This window comes from Brachycentrus maculatus, unplaced genomic scaffold (assembly GCF_059751285.1).
Source record: "Brachycentrus maculatus isolate JH-2025_06_01 unplaced genomic scaffold, ASM5975128v1 h1tg000028l, whole genome shotgun sequence".
NCBI classification, from domain to species: Eukaryota; Metazoa; Arthropoda; class Insecta; order Trichoptera; family Brachycentridae; genus Brachycentrus; species Brachycentrus maculatus.
This window is the reverse complement of record NW_028280782.1, coordinates 229,387-245,541: the sequence shown is the minus strand read 5'-3', so window position 1 is coordinate 245,541 and position 16,155 is coordinate 229,387. Positions and strand designations below refer to the sequence as shown.

Sequence of the window (16,155 nt, the reverse complement as noted above, 5' to 3'; positions counted from 1 at the left end):
TTTTCACTCGAATATTTATTCAATATTACCCTGGACTGGTACTTGAAGCGGAGGGCTAATCACCTTTCTTTCGTGTGTTAATAACAATCAAGATAACGCTGTGTTTATATGATGCACTGCCTTATGCACCATTGGGTGCAGATGAGAGTTTGAATTAGATGAAGAAGTTAGATTTAGGGTTTTGATACGATGAAAGAGATGATCATCCTGTCATGAGCGTTTTTCCGGATAAGGTTGCACTTGATTTACCTCACCACATATCCTTTGTCTCTAATTACCCCATATGGCTTCTTTATAAACCAATTCTAAAAATGTTTTCTTTCAATTGCCGAATTACAAAAATGAAAAACCAACCATAAATGTATTAAAAAGTGAGAAAAACCTGCTTGGTGAAGTAAATTACAAAACAAATCATCCAGAAACGTTTGAAATTTTTTAAAGAGAAGTTTAAAGAGACTTTATTGAAATTTAAAAAGGAATAATTTATCCAACAACATAATAAACTTCAATTTTTTGCGAAAAATTCGAAGACGTTTTGTCCACGTCTAATTGATAATTGATCATTGACCACCCAAACAATTGTTCCTAAAATGTGGTGTGAGATAATAAAAGATGCAAAGAGTGATGTTTGAATATAGGTAAATTATTACACATTCCTTCTAGTCTCTAAATTATTGGCTGTAATAGTTTAGATACTAGAAGGAATATGTATTTGATTACTGATGTATTTTTATCGATTTTTGCGTGGTATGATCGATAATCCTGAATGGGTCTTTATGTTTCCGATGGTTACCTAAGACAGCGTCGGCATAGATTGTTTCACATTCCTATATACAGGAGCAACCTGCCGATGGTTATGCCTGTAGGAAGAGCTACCGCTATGCTGAACAATACCTGTTCCATGTGTCTGAGGGGGTATTCTGAAGCGGGATTCTTCTACATCTTTAAAAAGAGTCTTCTTGCTTACTTTTCAATTTTTGTTTTAATTTTGATTTTTTTTATTTTTTATTTATTTCTTAAGTTAGCTTATATTAAAACTAATATAAACTATTATATACATTTACATCATCTTTATATATTTACATTTCCTTACAGTAACTTAGACATTTATTTTTAAATTCTTTCAGACACTTTTCATTCTTCATACATTCAGGCATCTCATCATACATTTTTAAACCCTTATACATCGAGCAATTTTGCGACTCAGCTCTTTTCAATAATGGTAGTCTTATTTTATCCTTTTGTCTAGTAGCATATTCATGACAATTTTTGTTTAAGACAACTTTATCCTTAAAATATTTTGGTAATTTATCGTGAAAAAATTTATGTATAAATATCAACATATTAAATTTAAGTCTTCTTCTTACAGATAACCATTTTAGTTCATCTCTCATTTTTTTTACATTGCTATATTTATTTTTCTTAAGAACTATTCTCATCGCTTTATTTTGTATAATTTCTAGTTTATTTAAATTTCCTTCGTTTGCTAAAAATAATATTGTTGAGCAGTAATCTATATGTGGAAGAATGATTGTTTTGTAAATTAGTTGTGCAGTATCTTTATTTAATTTATTCCTTAATCTACTAAGGAAAAATATTTTTTTTGATATTTTTTTATTAACGTGTTCAAAATTTGCATTTAATGTCAATTTTGAATCTAGTATTATGCCCAAATATTTCATTTCATCAACCTTTTCTATGGTTTCATTATCAATAAATATATTCATCCTTGGGTTTGGCTTTCTTCTTCCTAACTCCATGTATTTTTTAATGTATACAGTTTAAATTTTAGTTCATAATATATAAGTAAATTATTACTATTGAATAAATTGAATTGAATTATTTTTATCTCTCAACTTGTAATGGTATGCGAATGTAATATTAATAAAAGATACTTTAAAGATATGAAATACTATATGTAACGTATACATGTAACAATAGACACCTTTATAAAAGTAGATAAAAAATCCTTTCTTTTGACTATTTCAACAATGGTAATCCCTTGCAGTTAATGTGAGTTTAGTAAGTTATCACAATAAGCCCATTGATATCTAGTATCTATGTAAACTTAGAAAAACACCGCTGTAACGACGATAAGATTTTAGCAGCTGTCTTGCAAACATTATGTATCATTTTTTTACATGTTATAATATTACATATCGCTCACACCTTTCAAGAACGTCATAAATCAAAAATCGTCAATTTTCAGTTGTGCACGTTTCCAGAATGCCCAGAATATGTACTATATCCCAGCAAAAGCGGCATTTGTTTAACTTAATATTTACCCGCTACAGGGCAGAAAGTGTTGTTTTTGCATTTTGAACAAAAGGTATTGTTTAATTGTTTTTTAAATATACTAAATATTTTTCGAATGGAGAAAAAACCTTCGAGTTTTAGTTCGTTTTGTATTTTGTAGTTTATAGGATGGTCGGCTCAGAATCAATCCCTTTTTGGCAGAAAGGTTAGCAATTTTACGATACATATAAGATATTTCGAGATTAATATTCGACAAAGATTTAAAAAAATATTTTTTAATTTCCAAGAATATTACAGAAAAATAACACAAAATAAAATATAAAAAATACAGGTAATGTAAAAAAATATAAATGTATATACAAGAATTTACAATAATAGTTTTTCACTTTGTGGTAAGACACAATGAAATTGTAAAAGAAAAACACTAGTTTTTTACCACTTGAGTTTATTTTATTATGATGACTAGTTTCGGATGCTATGCTTCCGAAACTAGTCATCATAATAAAATAAACTCAACTGGTAATTTTTCACGATAATAGTTATTTTTCGCTCAGTTTTAAAACACGATTGATCCACCGAACGTAATTGGGCAAGCGAGTATAGATGCCGTACTTCCTCTTCTTTCCGCAGCCGTCGCCGAAGCTGGTGATGCCGAACACCGTCCAGGGCTGGCCGGGGGCCCCGGGGTCCCGGCACAGCAGCGGGCCCCCCGAGTCGCCCGCGCACGAGTCCATGCGCCCCCGTCGGTAGCCCGCGCAGAACATGTTGGAGGTGATGTAGTAGTCTATGTACGTGTTCCTGCACTCTTCCGTCATCACTATGGGAACCTGGAATCAATTTGCTACCTATGAATATCACAAAACTCTTGACACATTTCGGATGGATGTTTTTTACATCAGCCAACCACTGGTAATGGTAATTGATAATTGTGTACCGTGGAACGGGGCTACTTGAACTTTGATGTGTTACTTGAGTCCAGTACAAAAAAAGATTCAAATCTGTTTTTGGTCTACAATAATGAACGTATCGTGACAATAAGTGTCACTTGTCAGGGAAACAGTGAATCATGTTCATACGTTCATTATTGTAGACCAAATACACATCAAAGTTCAAGTAGCCCCGTTCTACAGTACATGTAGTTTAGACCTTAACAAAGAGATTGGTACATAATATTAATATAAAAACATTAAATAATTCCTTCTTCTCTGACTTTGAAATGAGGCCTGTGCAGAAGGTAAAAATGCCCTTCCTGTCCTTAAGCATCAACAGACCCAATGGGCAGAAATACTTTTTCCGCCCTAAGTGTGTTAATAAAATAGTCAGGTATAAAATAGCACGTCAGATAGCGTGTGGCCCTACGTTTGGGCTGTAGTGACTATATCAAATTGACAATATTTATTGATTATGATGTCCATCTATGATTATGCCAATATATATTTTTTAATTTGTAAAGCACCCAAAATTGAGTGATACATCGCTCACTCCTTTCAAGAACGTCATAAATCAAAAAACTTGATTTTTCAGGAGAACGCTTTTTAAGTTTAAAAACATAATACAATGTATTAAAAATAAATATCAAGCCACTTATTAAACTTTTTACTGTGCAACAGGTCTTTTGAGGTAAAACCTGAAGGTTTTTTCTCCATTTGAAAAATATTAAGTGCATTTAAAAAAAATAATTAAACAATACCTTTTTCTTCAAAATGCAAAAACAACACTTTCTGCCCTGTAGCGGGTAAATATTAAGTTAAAAATATGCCGCTTTTGCTGGGATATAGTACATTTTCTGGGCATTCCGAAAACGTGCACAACTGAAAATTGACGATTTTCGATTTATGACGTTCTTGAAAGGAGTGAGCGACGTGTCACAAACAACTGGTATTTTTTATTTTTATGCTGTAAATTAACACTTTTTTTAGTGATTATTTATACTTACTCAAATGATTTTGTTATATTTTTTCAAGTGCTTTACGATTATATTATTGATTTTTGGAGAGTTTAGCGATTCCAAAATATAAAGTTAAAACAAAAGTGGAACTGGGCAGGTCATGCAGCATGTATGTCTGAGGGTAGATGGACGAAAAAGGTGTTAAATTGGAGGCCTGTATCAGGATGCAGAAGCGTGGATAGGTGCCGGATAAGATGGTCTGATGATATTAGGAAAGTGGCGGGCCTGCAATGGAAGAGAGTCGCGTCCAACAGACAACTTTGGAAGTCCAAGAGGGAGGCCTTTGTTCAAAATTGGACACAAGAAGAAGGCTGAAGTTGAAGTAGTAAGTAGTATTAATTATGTGGCGTCCCGTGTGTTTAAAACTCTACTCTGGAGCGTATTGTTATAAAAAGGATACACTAAAAAATATTCATGAAATATCTCTTAAGGTTGTGATTAAATAAAAGATTAAGAAAACTGCCAGGGTTTTCGAAAATACCCGCGTGCTGAGAACTCTTTATAACTCCTTGGTGCGAAGAAGACTCGAGAATGGCTCGATGATTTGGGGGCCACACGAGCTTAAGTACTCTCTTATGGTAGAGAAAGTCCAAAAGAAGTTTTTGAGGTATCTCTACATGAGAGAGTATGGCTATTATCCTTGGCTCTACCCGACCCAGTTTCTCCAGGGTATGCTTGGCTACAATAGTTTAGAGACTAGAAGGAATGTGTGTTTGATTACGCATTTTTATCGATTGTTGCGCGGTATGATCGATAATCCTGAAATTATCCAGAGCATTAGTCTGTATGTTCCCGATAGTTACCTAAGACAGCGTCGGCATAGATTGTTTCACATTCCTATACACAGGACCAACCTGCCGATGGTTATGCCTGTAGGAAGAGCTACCGCTATGTTGAACAATATCACATTGGATATTGATCTGTTCCATGTGTCCGAAGGAGTTTTCCGAAGCGGGATTCTTCTACACCTTTAAGTCTTATTGCTTACTTTTAATATATTTGCCTTGAATATTGTTTGTTATGGATATATTATTTTTTTATTGAATAAATTGAAATTGAAATTGAAATTAAAATTGAAAGATAAAACAGACTTGAGCTTCGTGCAAGAGTTCAGCTCCATAGGCATCCGTGCTCTTGCGTTTCCCCCAACCAATGATGGTGCAGAGCTTGTAAACGGGCAGAGGCTGCTTTGGGCGCGGTAAGCATGCTACGCCAAGATGGCGGCTTTTAGCGTACGATGGTAATCTGTTTACAAAAAAAATACAACTTTTTATAATTTAAGACCCTATTGAAAGCTTCTTTGATTGAGTTGAATATTAGGGGTGAAAACATATATTCATAAGTATTCTTGTTCTTCAAACCCTTATCCGCACCCCAATGGTGCATAGGGTACTGCATCATATAAACGCAGAGCTATTTTGATCGTTGACACATGAAGGAAAGGTGATCAGCCCTCTGCTTCAGGTTCCAGTTCAGGGTAGTATTGAATAAATATTAGAGTGAAAAAAACACTTATACTTATTTGAACCCCCCCTTACAATCGAACCCGGGACCTCTAGCACGGTAGCCGAGCGTGCTGACCATTAATTACACTACGGATGTGGTTTAAACTACTTAAAATTCTTAGTTTACTTTACTTAAAACTACTTTTAATGCCTTTAACTACTAATAATGTATTACTTTAATATCAGAATTAAAATTAAAATATTGCTGTCAAAATAGTTTTTTAAATTTATCCAAATAAAATCTTCATTAAAACTCATCATCAGTCTTCATCAGTCAATGGGTTGAATACCTGAGCATAGCGACATCGTTATCAACAGTTTCGGAATCGTATCCCGGGTGAACTATAGTCTGTATAATTCTGTACTCCATTTCGGTATCATCCTTAGCTGACAGGTTATACTCTCCTAATCTGACGTAAAGCCTTTTCCTTATGCAGTGCGCAGCTGTGAGGACCCAGTGGGAGGATACCAGGGTGCCTCCACAAAAAGCTTCCTAGAAAATAATCGTATCCATCACACAATTAATTTTATACACAAATACAAGAAGAAGGTAGTACAGAATGAAGTGTAGAAAGAGAATTGGAGATAGAATGAACAATAGAGCAGAAACATACATTTGACTTACGAAAGATTCCAGTATTCGGAGAAAGTACAAATTTAAAATTGTTTTATGTAAGTGTCAGTATTTACTTCATATATATTCATTATAATTTCAATGTGTTAACTTGTAAAAATTAATATATGTATATGAAACCTGTGTGCGACCCATCGTGACATATGAGATTGAATACAAAGCGGACACCGCATTGACAAAAAATGCGGTAAGGGTATCAGTAATTAAGACTCTAAGGAGCATATCTGGCAAGAGACTATGAGTTGGAATAAGGAACAGGATACGGGAAATATTCAAGATGGAAGGTGTCATTAGGTGGGGAAGGCAACAAAGAAGACAATGGTATACGCGTGTGAGGAGAATGGAACCATCCAGACTTCCCCACAATGCACTGCACGGCCAACCACAAGGTAGATTACCAAAGATATAGATTGACAGCTGGTAATCAACATCACAGGAGGCAAATACCTCTTAAAAACAGGCCACAAGGCCTACACCAAGAAGAAGAAGAAGGAAATTAGGTAAGAAAGGTGATAAGACTTCTTTCTTCTTACCTTGTATCTGTTGAGCACTGCAATCTGCCACGGCCATTTTCCTTTTGGTGACGGTCTTCCTCCGATAATTCTTGTCATGGAGGCAACACTCTTCCTACTCGCATTGTTGAATCCACTGTACAAGACTCCGCATTGAGGATGTTTTACTCCATATTGAAAAACACTTGTGTCAACATCGTTACGTCCTTTGGAGGATGGACCCTCAAGTATTGTGTCAACAACCAGTTGGCCCTTGGCTGTTGGGAAGATGGAAATTACCATGTAACTAGGAAATTACCATGTGACAAGAAAATTACCGTGCTGACCATTATTTCCTTTTTTCACTATTACATATATCATACATCATTTTGCTGCACATTCATCTGAGAGATCGCATTCCACCTATATTCAGTCTACTTTCACCCAACTTTTCATTTCTCAATTCTGATTTCAAACGGCTATATAACATTCTAACTTTGACCAGTATCACTAGTCTGTTTTTGTTGGTTGGAAGATATTGCTTCTTAGCAATATGCATGCATATTACAGGAAGATCAATATTGTGTGTTGTCAGGTCCCCCCTAGTCACTTGAGAATAATTGTCCTTGTCTTGGGCAGCTCTAAACAGCGTCTCGACGGTCCTGATCCCCGTCCAATCTCGTATATTCCGGAGCCAGGAGATCTGTCTTCTGCTCATACCTCGTCAACCCTCTATTAGGTGCAATAGTTTGTACTTCTCTCCTCTAAGCACATGCCCCAGATAGGACACCTTCCGGACTTTGATATCAGTCAGCAACTGTCTCCCTGCTCTTGCTTTTTGGAGCACATTTGCGTTGCTGACCATATCAATCTATGGAATGCGTAGCATTCTACGATGTAGCCACATTCGGAATACCTATAACTGGTTCATATTGCTAATCTTAAGGGTCCACGACTCAACTCTGTATAGAAGTACTGACCAAATATGTTTGGTCAGTACTATGGACTTACTTTTAAATAAAATATATAATTGATCTCACCTGTGTTTTGATTACTTGGGATTTTTTTCTCAACCCATGTCTGACAAAATGATCCTTCTATATAACAAAAAGCTGTCTCTTTGATGACGTCTCTTGCACATAGTTTTGGTCGCCTGCACCACCTTCAACATCAATCGGATTGAATTACATCTGGGAAGGATGATTCTCAAGGGATGGAGAGGTGGGTAAAGGTTTTGAGAGAAGGGTGAGTAGAATAAATGGTCCTTTGAATGAAGTGATTGCAAATCAAAAAAATGTCCATGGAAGCTAAACTGGCAGTTCACAACAAAATGTTACTTTGAAGTATGAAAGCAAAACATGAAATTGGCATAAGAAGGATGAAAACATTAAAAACACTGTTGAAAATCATTCCCTTAGACCAAGTTGTGGAAAATGGATGTATGACAGAATTTAAAATAAAGATATTAGAAAGGAATGTAAGGATGAACTGAAAATAATTTAAAAGATCAATATAAGTTCTTTAAGGTTGTATTAACATTTGGAGCAAATGTGTAGAGAGAGAATGAATGGGAGAACAAAACTAAGACAACCAAAAAAGACTTGGCACGAATCAGAACCTAAAATGTAATGATATCATAAGTCTACGTAATCAGAGGGCAAGTGTGTATTACTAAAGTATGGATGAGAAGGAAGTTAGGCGATTGCCATAGATCATCCTCAAAAGATGAAAAAAATGGATATTACAGAAAATTAACATGATTCAAAGGCATGGCCTAGGTGACGTTGTATATGATAGAAGGACCTACAACCTAAAGACGAGTAGAGCTGACCCTGACAGTCTACAAACACGACAAGTTAGGATGGAGCCAGGAAGAAGAAGAAGAAGGATACCTTTTTCGGTGTGTGACGCACGCCTTACTGCAGGTTGACCAGCGACTCCACTTTGAGTACCACTTACTAGAACGACTAGGTAAGATCCTTCTTTCCAAAGAATCAGGATTGTTCTGTAAAATTCAACATCTACATTTATTATATTTTATCGTCTTTAAAATACGCATTGTAAAAATAATATTTATTCTTCTTGTTGGTGTAGGCCATGTGGCCTGTTTTTAAGACGGATCAGCCTCCTGCGATGTCGATTCCAAGCTGTCAATCCATCTCTACCTTGGGTTTGGCCGTGCGGTGCAATGGTAGGGAGTCTGTATGGTTCCATTCTCCTCACACAGGCATACTATTGTCTTCTTGGTTGACTTCCCCACCTAACGACACCTTCCATCTCGCATATTTCTCTTATCCTGGTGTTCCTTATTCCATCTCATAGACTCTTGCCAGATATGCTCCTTAGAGTCTTCATTTTTGACAGTGTTAGCACAATTTTGATAACTGCAGTATCTGCTCCGCATTCAATCCCATATATCATGATGGGTCACACATAACATCAAATTATTATGAATATATCGTGGGTATACTGGCAAAAAAACGTTAATCCCAAAATCCCTGTTATTTAAAGCTTTAGGACTGAATAAAATACCCGCTATTAAACTTAGAGTTGACTTCACTTGTAAAACCACATAAATATGACATTTCAAACTACATACTTAGTGTATTTTGCCAGTTTCTAGAGCGTTGAAAAACTTTACATATGCATCATTAAGTCAAAATTGCATATTTTCAAGTTTTTTTTGCCAGTGTACATACGCACGATAAAAAAACTAACTAACTAACTAACCATCACGCCGCTTCCCCGCAGGGGTAGGCAGAGAGAATAGAACGCCACACCACTCTGTCTTTGCAAACATTCTTCGCTTCTTCCACGTTCATGAATCTCCTCATACATACCCGCCGATTGTTACGGACGATATATTATGGAAATACATTTCTCAGATACTTACAAAAACAATTTTAAATTTGTACTTTCTCCGAATACTGGAATCCTGGGAAGTTAGTGGTTGTTCTTCTCTATCGTTCATTCTATCTCCTTTTCTCTTACCGCACTTCATTCTAGTATGGCCTTCTCTTTTAGTAAATCTGCAACTAAGAAAAAAACACAAATTGTTTACAAATCTGGGTTTCTCCACGTAGCAAAAGAAGTTAGAAGTGAAAACGATCTTTGTGTTATTCCTTCAGCCCAAAATCAAAATATGTCGAGAATTGATTAACAACATTTTGGGTGTGTACAAATTCTTGTTCACAAATCTGTGTTTCTCCACATGGAAGTTATTTCTTCTTCTTCTCCGTCTTATTCCTCACTGTCGAGGGTTGTTGACCCTTGCAGAAGCAATGACTCTTCTCCAGTTATCCCTTGACTGCGTGCCTGCTGCTGCCTTAATTTGATCGGTCCATCGTGTGGGGATCTTCCTCTCCCTCTCTTTCCCTCCAGGCTACCGATCACAACTAGTCGTTCCCGGCTATCCTCGTTGCCACGCGCAACGTGTCCATAGAACTGGAGAATCCGTCGGGTACAGATATTGGCCGGAGTCAAGGGAGTTATTTAATGTTTTGAAATCTCGACAAAGATGATGGAGAATGTCGGGAGTATCATGTTGTGGTCCAGTAGTTAGAGTCGCGGACTCTTAAGTCAGAGTTCCTCAGTTCGAACCCACTCTACCACAATTTGATACCTATTTCTAATAATGAGCCGCTTAGGCTCACAGAAATAGTACGAAATTTAAATAATTGCGTAAATAATAAAAAAAAAACTTTTTTTTCTCTTTTTTAATAAAAAAAAAGAATATGGATGTCTGGGTACTTACAGGGCTTATGTCATGTCTTGTCTTCGATGGTGAATGTTACACGTGTATAAAGTAATCACTGAAACCACCCTATAATCTATAGGTCGTAAGCTTTTTAAATACCCAGCCTTCCATATTCTTCTTCATCTATGTTGAGATGACAATATGTAAAAATAACAACATTTGGGTGTGGTCAAAGCCTTCTATATGAATATACGTACATATGCCGCTTAACCTAGGAATTCTAGAATATCAACTCTCTGGGAGTTCTAATATATTGACCAATCTCATGACACAGTACATGTGAGTTCACAATAGCCACCTATGTTGGACTGAGCAAAGCTTTATTCAGGAGAGACCCTTTTATTTATATGCAAGATCTTTTACAATGATTAAAGAAAACACTTGTTTTTTACCACTTGAGTTAATGCCGAAACAATAAATAAAATACAAGATCTTTTATTTATATTTTCTGACCTCTATGTATAGATTTTAATAAATAAATGACATTTTAAACGTAATATTAAAATATTTATTTACCTTTTTTCTTCGGTTTGTATCGTATCCCCACACCTGTGCCTTAATTTACATATCCTTCTCCTATTTCTCGTACAATCTGACGCTGAACACTCACTCCATTGACCCCATTTAGAGTATGCTTGAGTGCTTCGTCCAGCATCTGTGGTCATTTGAAAATAAAATTGAAAATATGTGTGATACCCTCACGCGTTAGAAGTGAAACTACTTGGGTTCTAGAAACAGTTGATTTTGTGCATTGCTATTGAGGTGAGATCTTGTCCGCCTCCGTGGTGTGATAGTTATCGCGTTTAGCTATCGTGCCGGAGGTTCCCGTGTTCGATTCCCAAGGGAGATGAAAATAAATATAAGTGATTTTACACTCTAGTATTTACTTAATACTAACCTGGACTGGTCCTTGAAGCGCAGGAGTGATAACCTTGCCTTCATGTAAGTAAAAATCAAGATAACTAACTAACTAACTAACCATCACGCCGCTTCCCCGCAGGGGTAGGCAGAGAGAATCAAACGCCACACCACTCTGTCCTTGCAAACATTCTTTGCCTCTTCTACATTCATGCATCTCCTCATACATACCCGACGATTATTACGACTCCTGACCCGGCCGCTTTCAAGTATTTGACATACCTGATTGTGCCAAGTTTTCCTCGGTCGTCCTCTGCTTCTTTTTCCAAAATCAAGATAACACTGCGTCAATACGATGCAGTGCCCTATGCACCATTGGGTGCGGACAAGGATTAGAATGAAATGAATATATTTATAATGTTACAATTTTTTTCTTACCATTATTTTTTATCAAATTTTTTATTGATTTTTTGGAATGCATCTCGTCCATTGTCATCATATTTTTAGAAATATTTTGTTTATGTGCACTCTCCACTCTGCCCTAGAAAATTATTAAAATGATGGTTGTATTAAAATTATTTATACAGTGATGCCTCGAAGGACATCTAGAGATATAGAGGAAGAATTCATGGTGACGTTGTATATAAAACCATTGTACAGTGTAACCTCTCATAAAAGTAAGTATTAGGTAGAAATGTAAGTATACACCAGTGGCGGTACTTCCCTAGAAGCCCAAAAGCCCGGCCTACCTAAAAACTCCAAATAAAATGACTAAATCTAGACCAAATGATTAAAAATACATAATTAATGTGTGACTGTTTTTAAATTATTGCGCGCTTATATGATTATTAAACACTATGCATGCCATTATATGGTGATGGTACTTTTTGGTAAAGGTTGATATCTGAGGAAAATATTTTATTAAAGTGAAATTTTTCTTTGTTTAAAGGTGATGGCTATACCTTACAAAAGTTACATGTATGCATATTTTTACAATGATTACAATACATTGTTTATATTTATAATACTTTCTGGGTGCTTACTGTACTGGGAATGATATGAGGTGAAGAAATTATAGGTACATCATGTATTCACGAATGTGAAAAATAATGGCCTTGCCTTACTGGTAAACCCTAGGCACGCCACTGGTATACACATAGATATAAGAATAAACAAGTAAATTCACTACCTGAGTAAAATCAAGAATTAAAATCATACACCTAAGTAACTTCACTGCTAACCTAGAATCAATGAAATGTATAAACTCATGCCTCTAGCGAGATAGCGAGTGTTTTTGCCTAGAATTTTCACTCATGAATTACATGAAATTATAGTAACTTTAAACATAAAGAGTAAATCCACTCACAAGTAGGCATAGGCCATGAAACTTTTAAAGTTGAAGCCTGAGTAGGGACATGATAAACGGTGTTGCATAAGCCGTAGCTAGATTTCAGAGTCACTTGGACGTTAGGTAATTCAAAAAAAAAACCTCTCATAAAGAGTTTAATTCGTTCCAGCATCTTACTCGTTATACGCAACACTCGTTAAGCAAAACCTTTTTTTTTTAAATTGGTTTAATGTACATACTTTGTTTTTCTCGTTTCTTATTTATCATCTCATTCATCAAGTATTTGTTTTCATGACGTCAGATCCGACGGATCCGGTATTTCTTGCTAGAGTACCGAAAGTTGATATATCGAATTTTGATAGTCAAAATCGCTCACTCCTTTCAACAACGTCATAAAAAAAAGATTTTTCAGGAGAACGTTTTTAAAGTTAAAAAATGTAATACAATGTGTTAGGAATAAATATCAAGCCACTTATTGAACTTTTTACTGTGCAACAGATCTTTTATGGTAAAACCTGAAGGTTTTTTCTCCATTTGAAAAATATTTAGTATATTTCAAAAAATAACTAAACAATACCTTTTCTTCAAAATGCAAAAACAACATTTTCCGCCCTGTAGTGGGTAAATATTAAGTTAAAAATATGCCTCTTTTGCTGGGATATAGCACTTTTTCTGGGCATTCTGAAAACATGCACAACTGAAAATTGACGATTTTTGATTTATGACGTTCTTGAAAGGAGTGAGCGCAATGTTAGACTTCCTCATAATATATAAACAGTTTCGTATTCCCTTGACCTCCTTTTCATAGAAGCATTTTTTTAATCTCTCCACATTAGATAATACGACGTGATCACTTCAAGATAACGATATATTACTTGATGGTAATCCGAAAAGATATGAATTATAAAAATCTATCAAAAAAATCCGAGCGATTTAAAAATGGGTAGAATCGTGAACCACTTAGACCACCCTATGATGGTCGTAAGCCCCATAAATGCCCAGACTTCCATATTCTTCTTCATCTATGTTGAGATGTCAAAAAATAATATAATAAAGAATAAAACCTTTATCCGCACCCCAATGGTGCATAGGGCACTGCTATAAACGCAGTGTTATCTCGATCGTTTACACACGAAGGAAAGGTGATCAGCCCTCCGTTTCAGGTACCAGTCCAGGGTAATATTGAATAAATATTACAGTGAAAAAATCACTTATTTATTTGACCCCCCCTGGGAATCGAACCCGGGACCTCCAGAACGGTAGCCGAGCGTGCTGACCATTACGCTACGGAGGCGGACAAATTTGTTGTGTAAGATGTCAAAAAATAATATTTTTAAACTAGCTGTCGATCTGCATTGTCAGCAAGGTTAAATCTACCGGTGTATTTTTATACATAAATAATTATTTGTTTTTAATGAGATTTTCAAGATTTTGTGAAAGTTTTCTGCGCTTCACGCAGTTAAAACGTTAACTTCCGTATGATTCCTAATGGATGTCATAAAAATATCTCAATTAAAGTCAAAATGGACATGTAAATTAATTCATTGTAATATATTGAATTTCGCCTTGCCGTATAAATTAACATCAGAATTTTTTTAATTTTTAGATAAGCCGAATCCAAAGTCAAGTGATTTATGTGGCATTGCCATTTGCGTATGATAGTGTGCGGTATTAAGCCGCAGTAAATGCCTAGACAAAGATTATTTTAGCCTTCGGAGAATGAGAGTTTGACCGGATAAATGTCAGACGTATAATATCGTAAAAATTAAGTTTTTTAGACATACTTATCAATACATACATAAATGATATCGCTCACTCCTTTCAATAACATCATAAATAAAAAATCGTCAATTTTCAGTTGTGCATGTTTTCGGAATGCCCAGAAAATGTACTATATCCCAGCAAAAGCGGTATATTTTTAACTTAATATTTACCCGCTACAGGGCAGAAAGTGTCGTTATTACATTTTGAGGAAAATGTTTTTTTTTAATTTTTTTTTTTAAATATACTAAATATTTTTCAAATGGAGAAAAAACATTCAGGTTTTACCTAGAAAGCTCTGTTGCACAGTAAAACGTTCAATAAATGGCTTGATATTTATTTTTAATACATTGTATTATATTTTTAAACTTTAAAAACGATCTCCTGGAAAATCAGGTTTTTTGATATATGACATATCCGAGGATCTATCTATAAGAAAGGAGAGGAAGAAGACTTCTTTGCATCAACATTTAGGCTTCCCGTAACGATTAAGAAAACACTGCTTCTATACGATGCAGTGCCCTATGCACCATTGGGTGCGGATAAGGGTTAGAATCAGAATAATTTTATGAATAAACTCGGTACGGGAAAATTCCTGTTAGATGTTAAATGTTACCTAGGCTCAAAGAAAATTACGATAATTATATCGATTATCCCGCCTTAAAAAATAAGTCTAAGTTTTCTAACCTTTTGACAACCGTAGGTATGTAGGTAGGTACCTAATTATTAACCCGTAAGCTGCGGATCGCATCTATAGTCGTTTTTTATAGAAGTACCGTTGACTGCGGATCGCATGCATAGTCGTTTTCCAACTTTACGTACAACATCAACACTTATGGATAAGTTTTTGCACTTAAATTTGGTTCGAGGCATGGATGAATTAGTTCTCTTTGATTTATTGTCATAAAATATCAAAATTATTTTAATTTAGTGTCAACTTTATCGTGAATACTTCCGGTCGGCTCGTGTTCCGCAGATACGACAGCCGCGTCTTCTATACAGCCGCCATACTTTAGGCCGCGAGTCCGTAAATGTTAATATTTTTATGTAAATACACCATAAAAACATAATAAGTAAAGTGCATTGTATACTGTGAACATCTATGATGGATGTCCGAAAGTTTCTTTACAAAAAATAGGCAAAAATATGCTTTTTTTGTCAAAAATATTGTAATGTAAAATAATCCAGCACGGGACGGAAAGTTTGACACTCGAAATCGAGCAGCTTAGAGGTTAACCAAATGTTAAATCCAAATTTGAGAAAAATAAAACACCTACTCTACGGTCAGGCATCCGAAATTTGCGTGACAAAAATATGAAAATGACCTTCTGAATATGTCAAAGTATTTAAGCTTCTCCAAAATCCAAAATGGTTAAAAGCGCTAAATATTTATTCCGCAATTACAATAATGTGCAATCGATCGCACACATATGGCCGGAGTTTATAGATCACAAATGTTGAAATAATAGTTATGCGTTTCATAAAAATATTCTGCTATCGTATGTCAAGCTTAGAGTCGTTTTTGTCCTCCTTCTCAGGCCTACGCGGGATTTGGAAGCTGCTCGATTTGAAACCTGTCAAATTTATTGTGTCAAAG

At 35.5% G+C, this 16,155-nt stretch overlaps 1 protein-coding gene across 1 annotated transcript in view; it reads right to left on the bottom strand.

The window, feature by feature from the left end:
- Positions 1 to 2,674: 2,674 nt before the first annotated feature.
- The window catches only part of LOC148312940 (neurotrypsin), a 28,419-nt gene continuing 14,938 nt past the window's right edge, over positions 2,675 to 16,155 (bottom strand). Inside the window, exons 3-11 of the mRNA XM_088270710.1 lie at positions 11,888 to 11,990; positions 11,108 to 11,246; positions 9,728 to 9,869; positions 8,727 to 8,839; positions 7,875 to 7,996; positions 6,877 to 7,112; positions 6,000 to 6,202; positions 5,296 to 5,449; positions 2,675 to 3,083 (exon numbers count right to left, since the gene is read on the bottom strand). Coding sequence (XP_088126836.1) covers positions 2,796 to 3,083; positions 5,296 to 5,449; positions 6,000 to 6,202; positions 6,877 to 7,112; positions 7,875 to 7,996; positions 8,727 to 8,839; positions 9,728 to 9,869; positions 11,108 to 11,246; positions 11,888 to 11,990 — 1,500 coding nt within the window. The 3' untranslated portion in view covers positions 2,675 to 2,795. The remainder of the gene's footprint in view (positions 3,084 to 5,295; positions 5,450 to 5,999; positions 6,203 to 6,876; positions 7,113 to 7,874; positions 7,997 to 8,726; positions 8,840 to 9,727; positions 9,870 to 11,107; positions 11,247 to 11,887; positions 11,991 to 16,155) is intronic.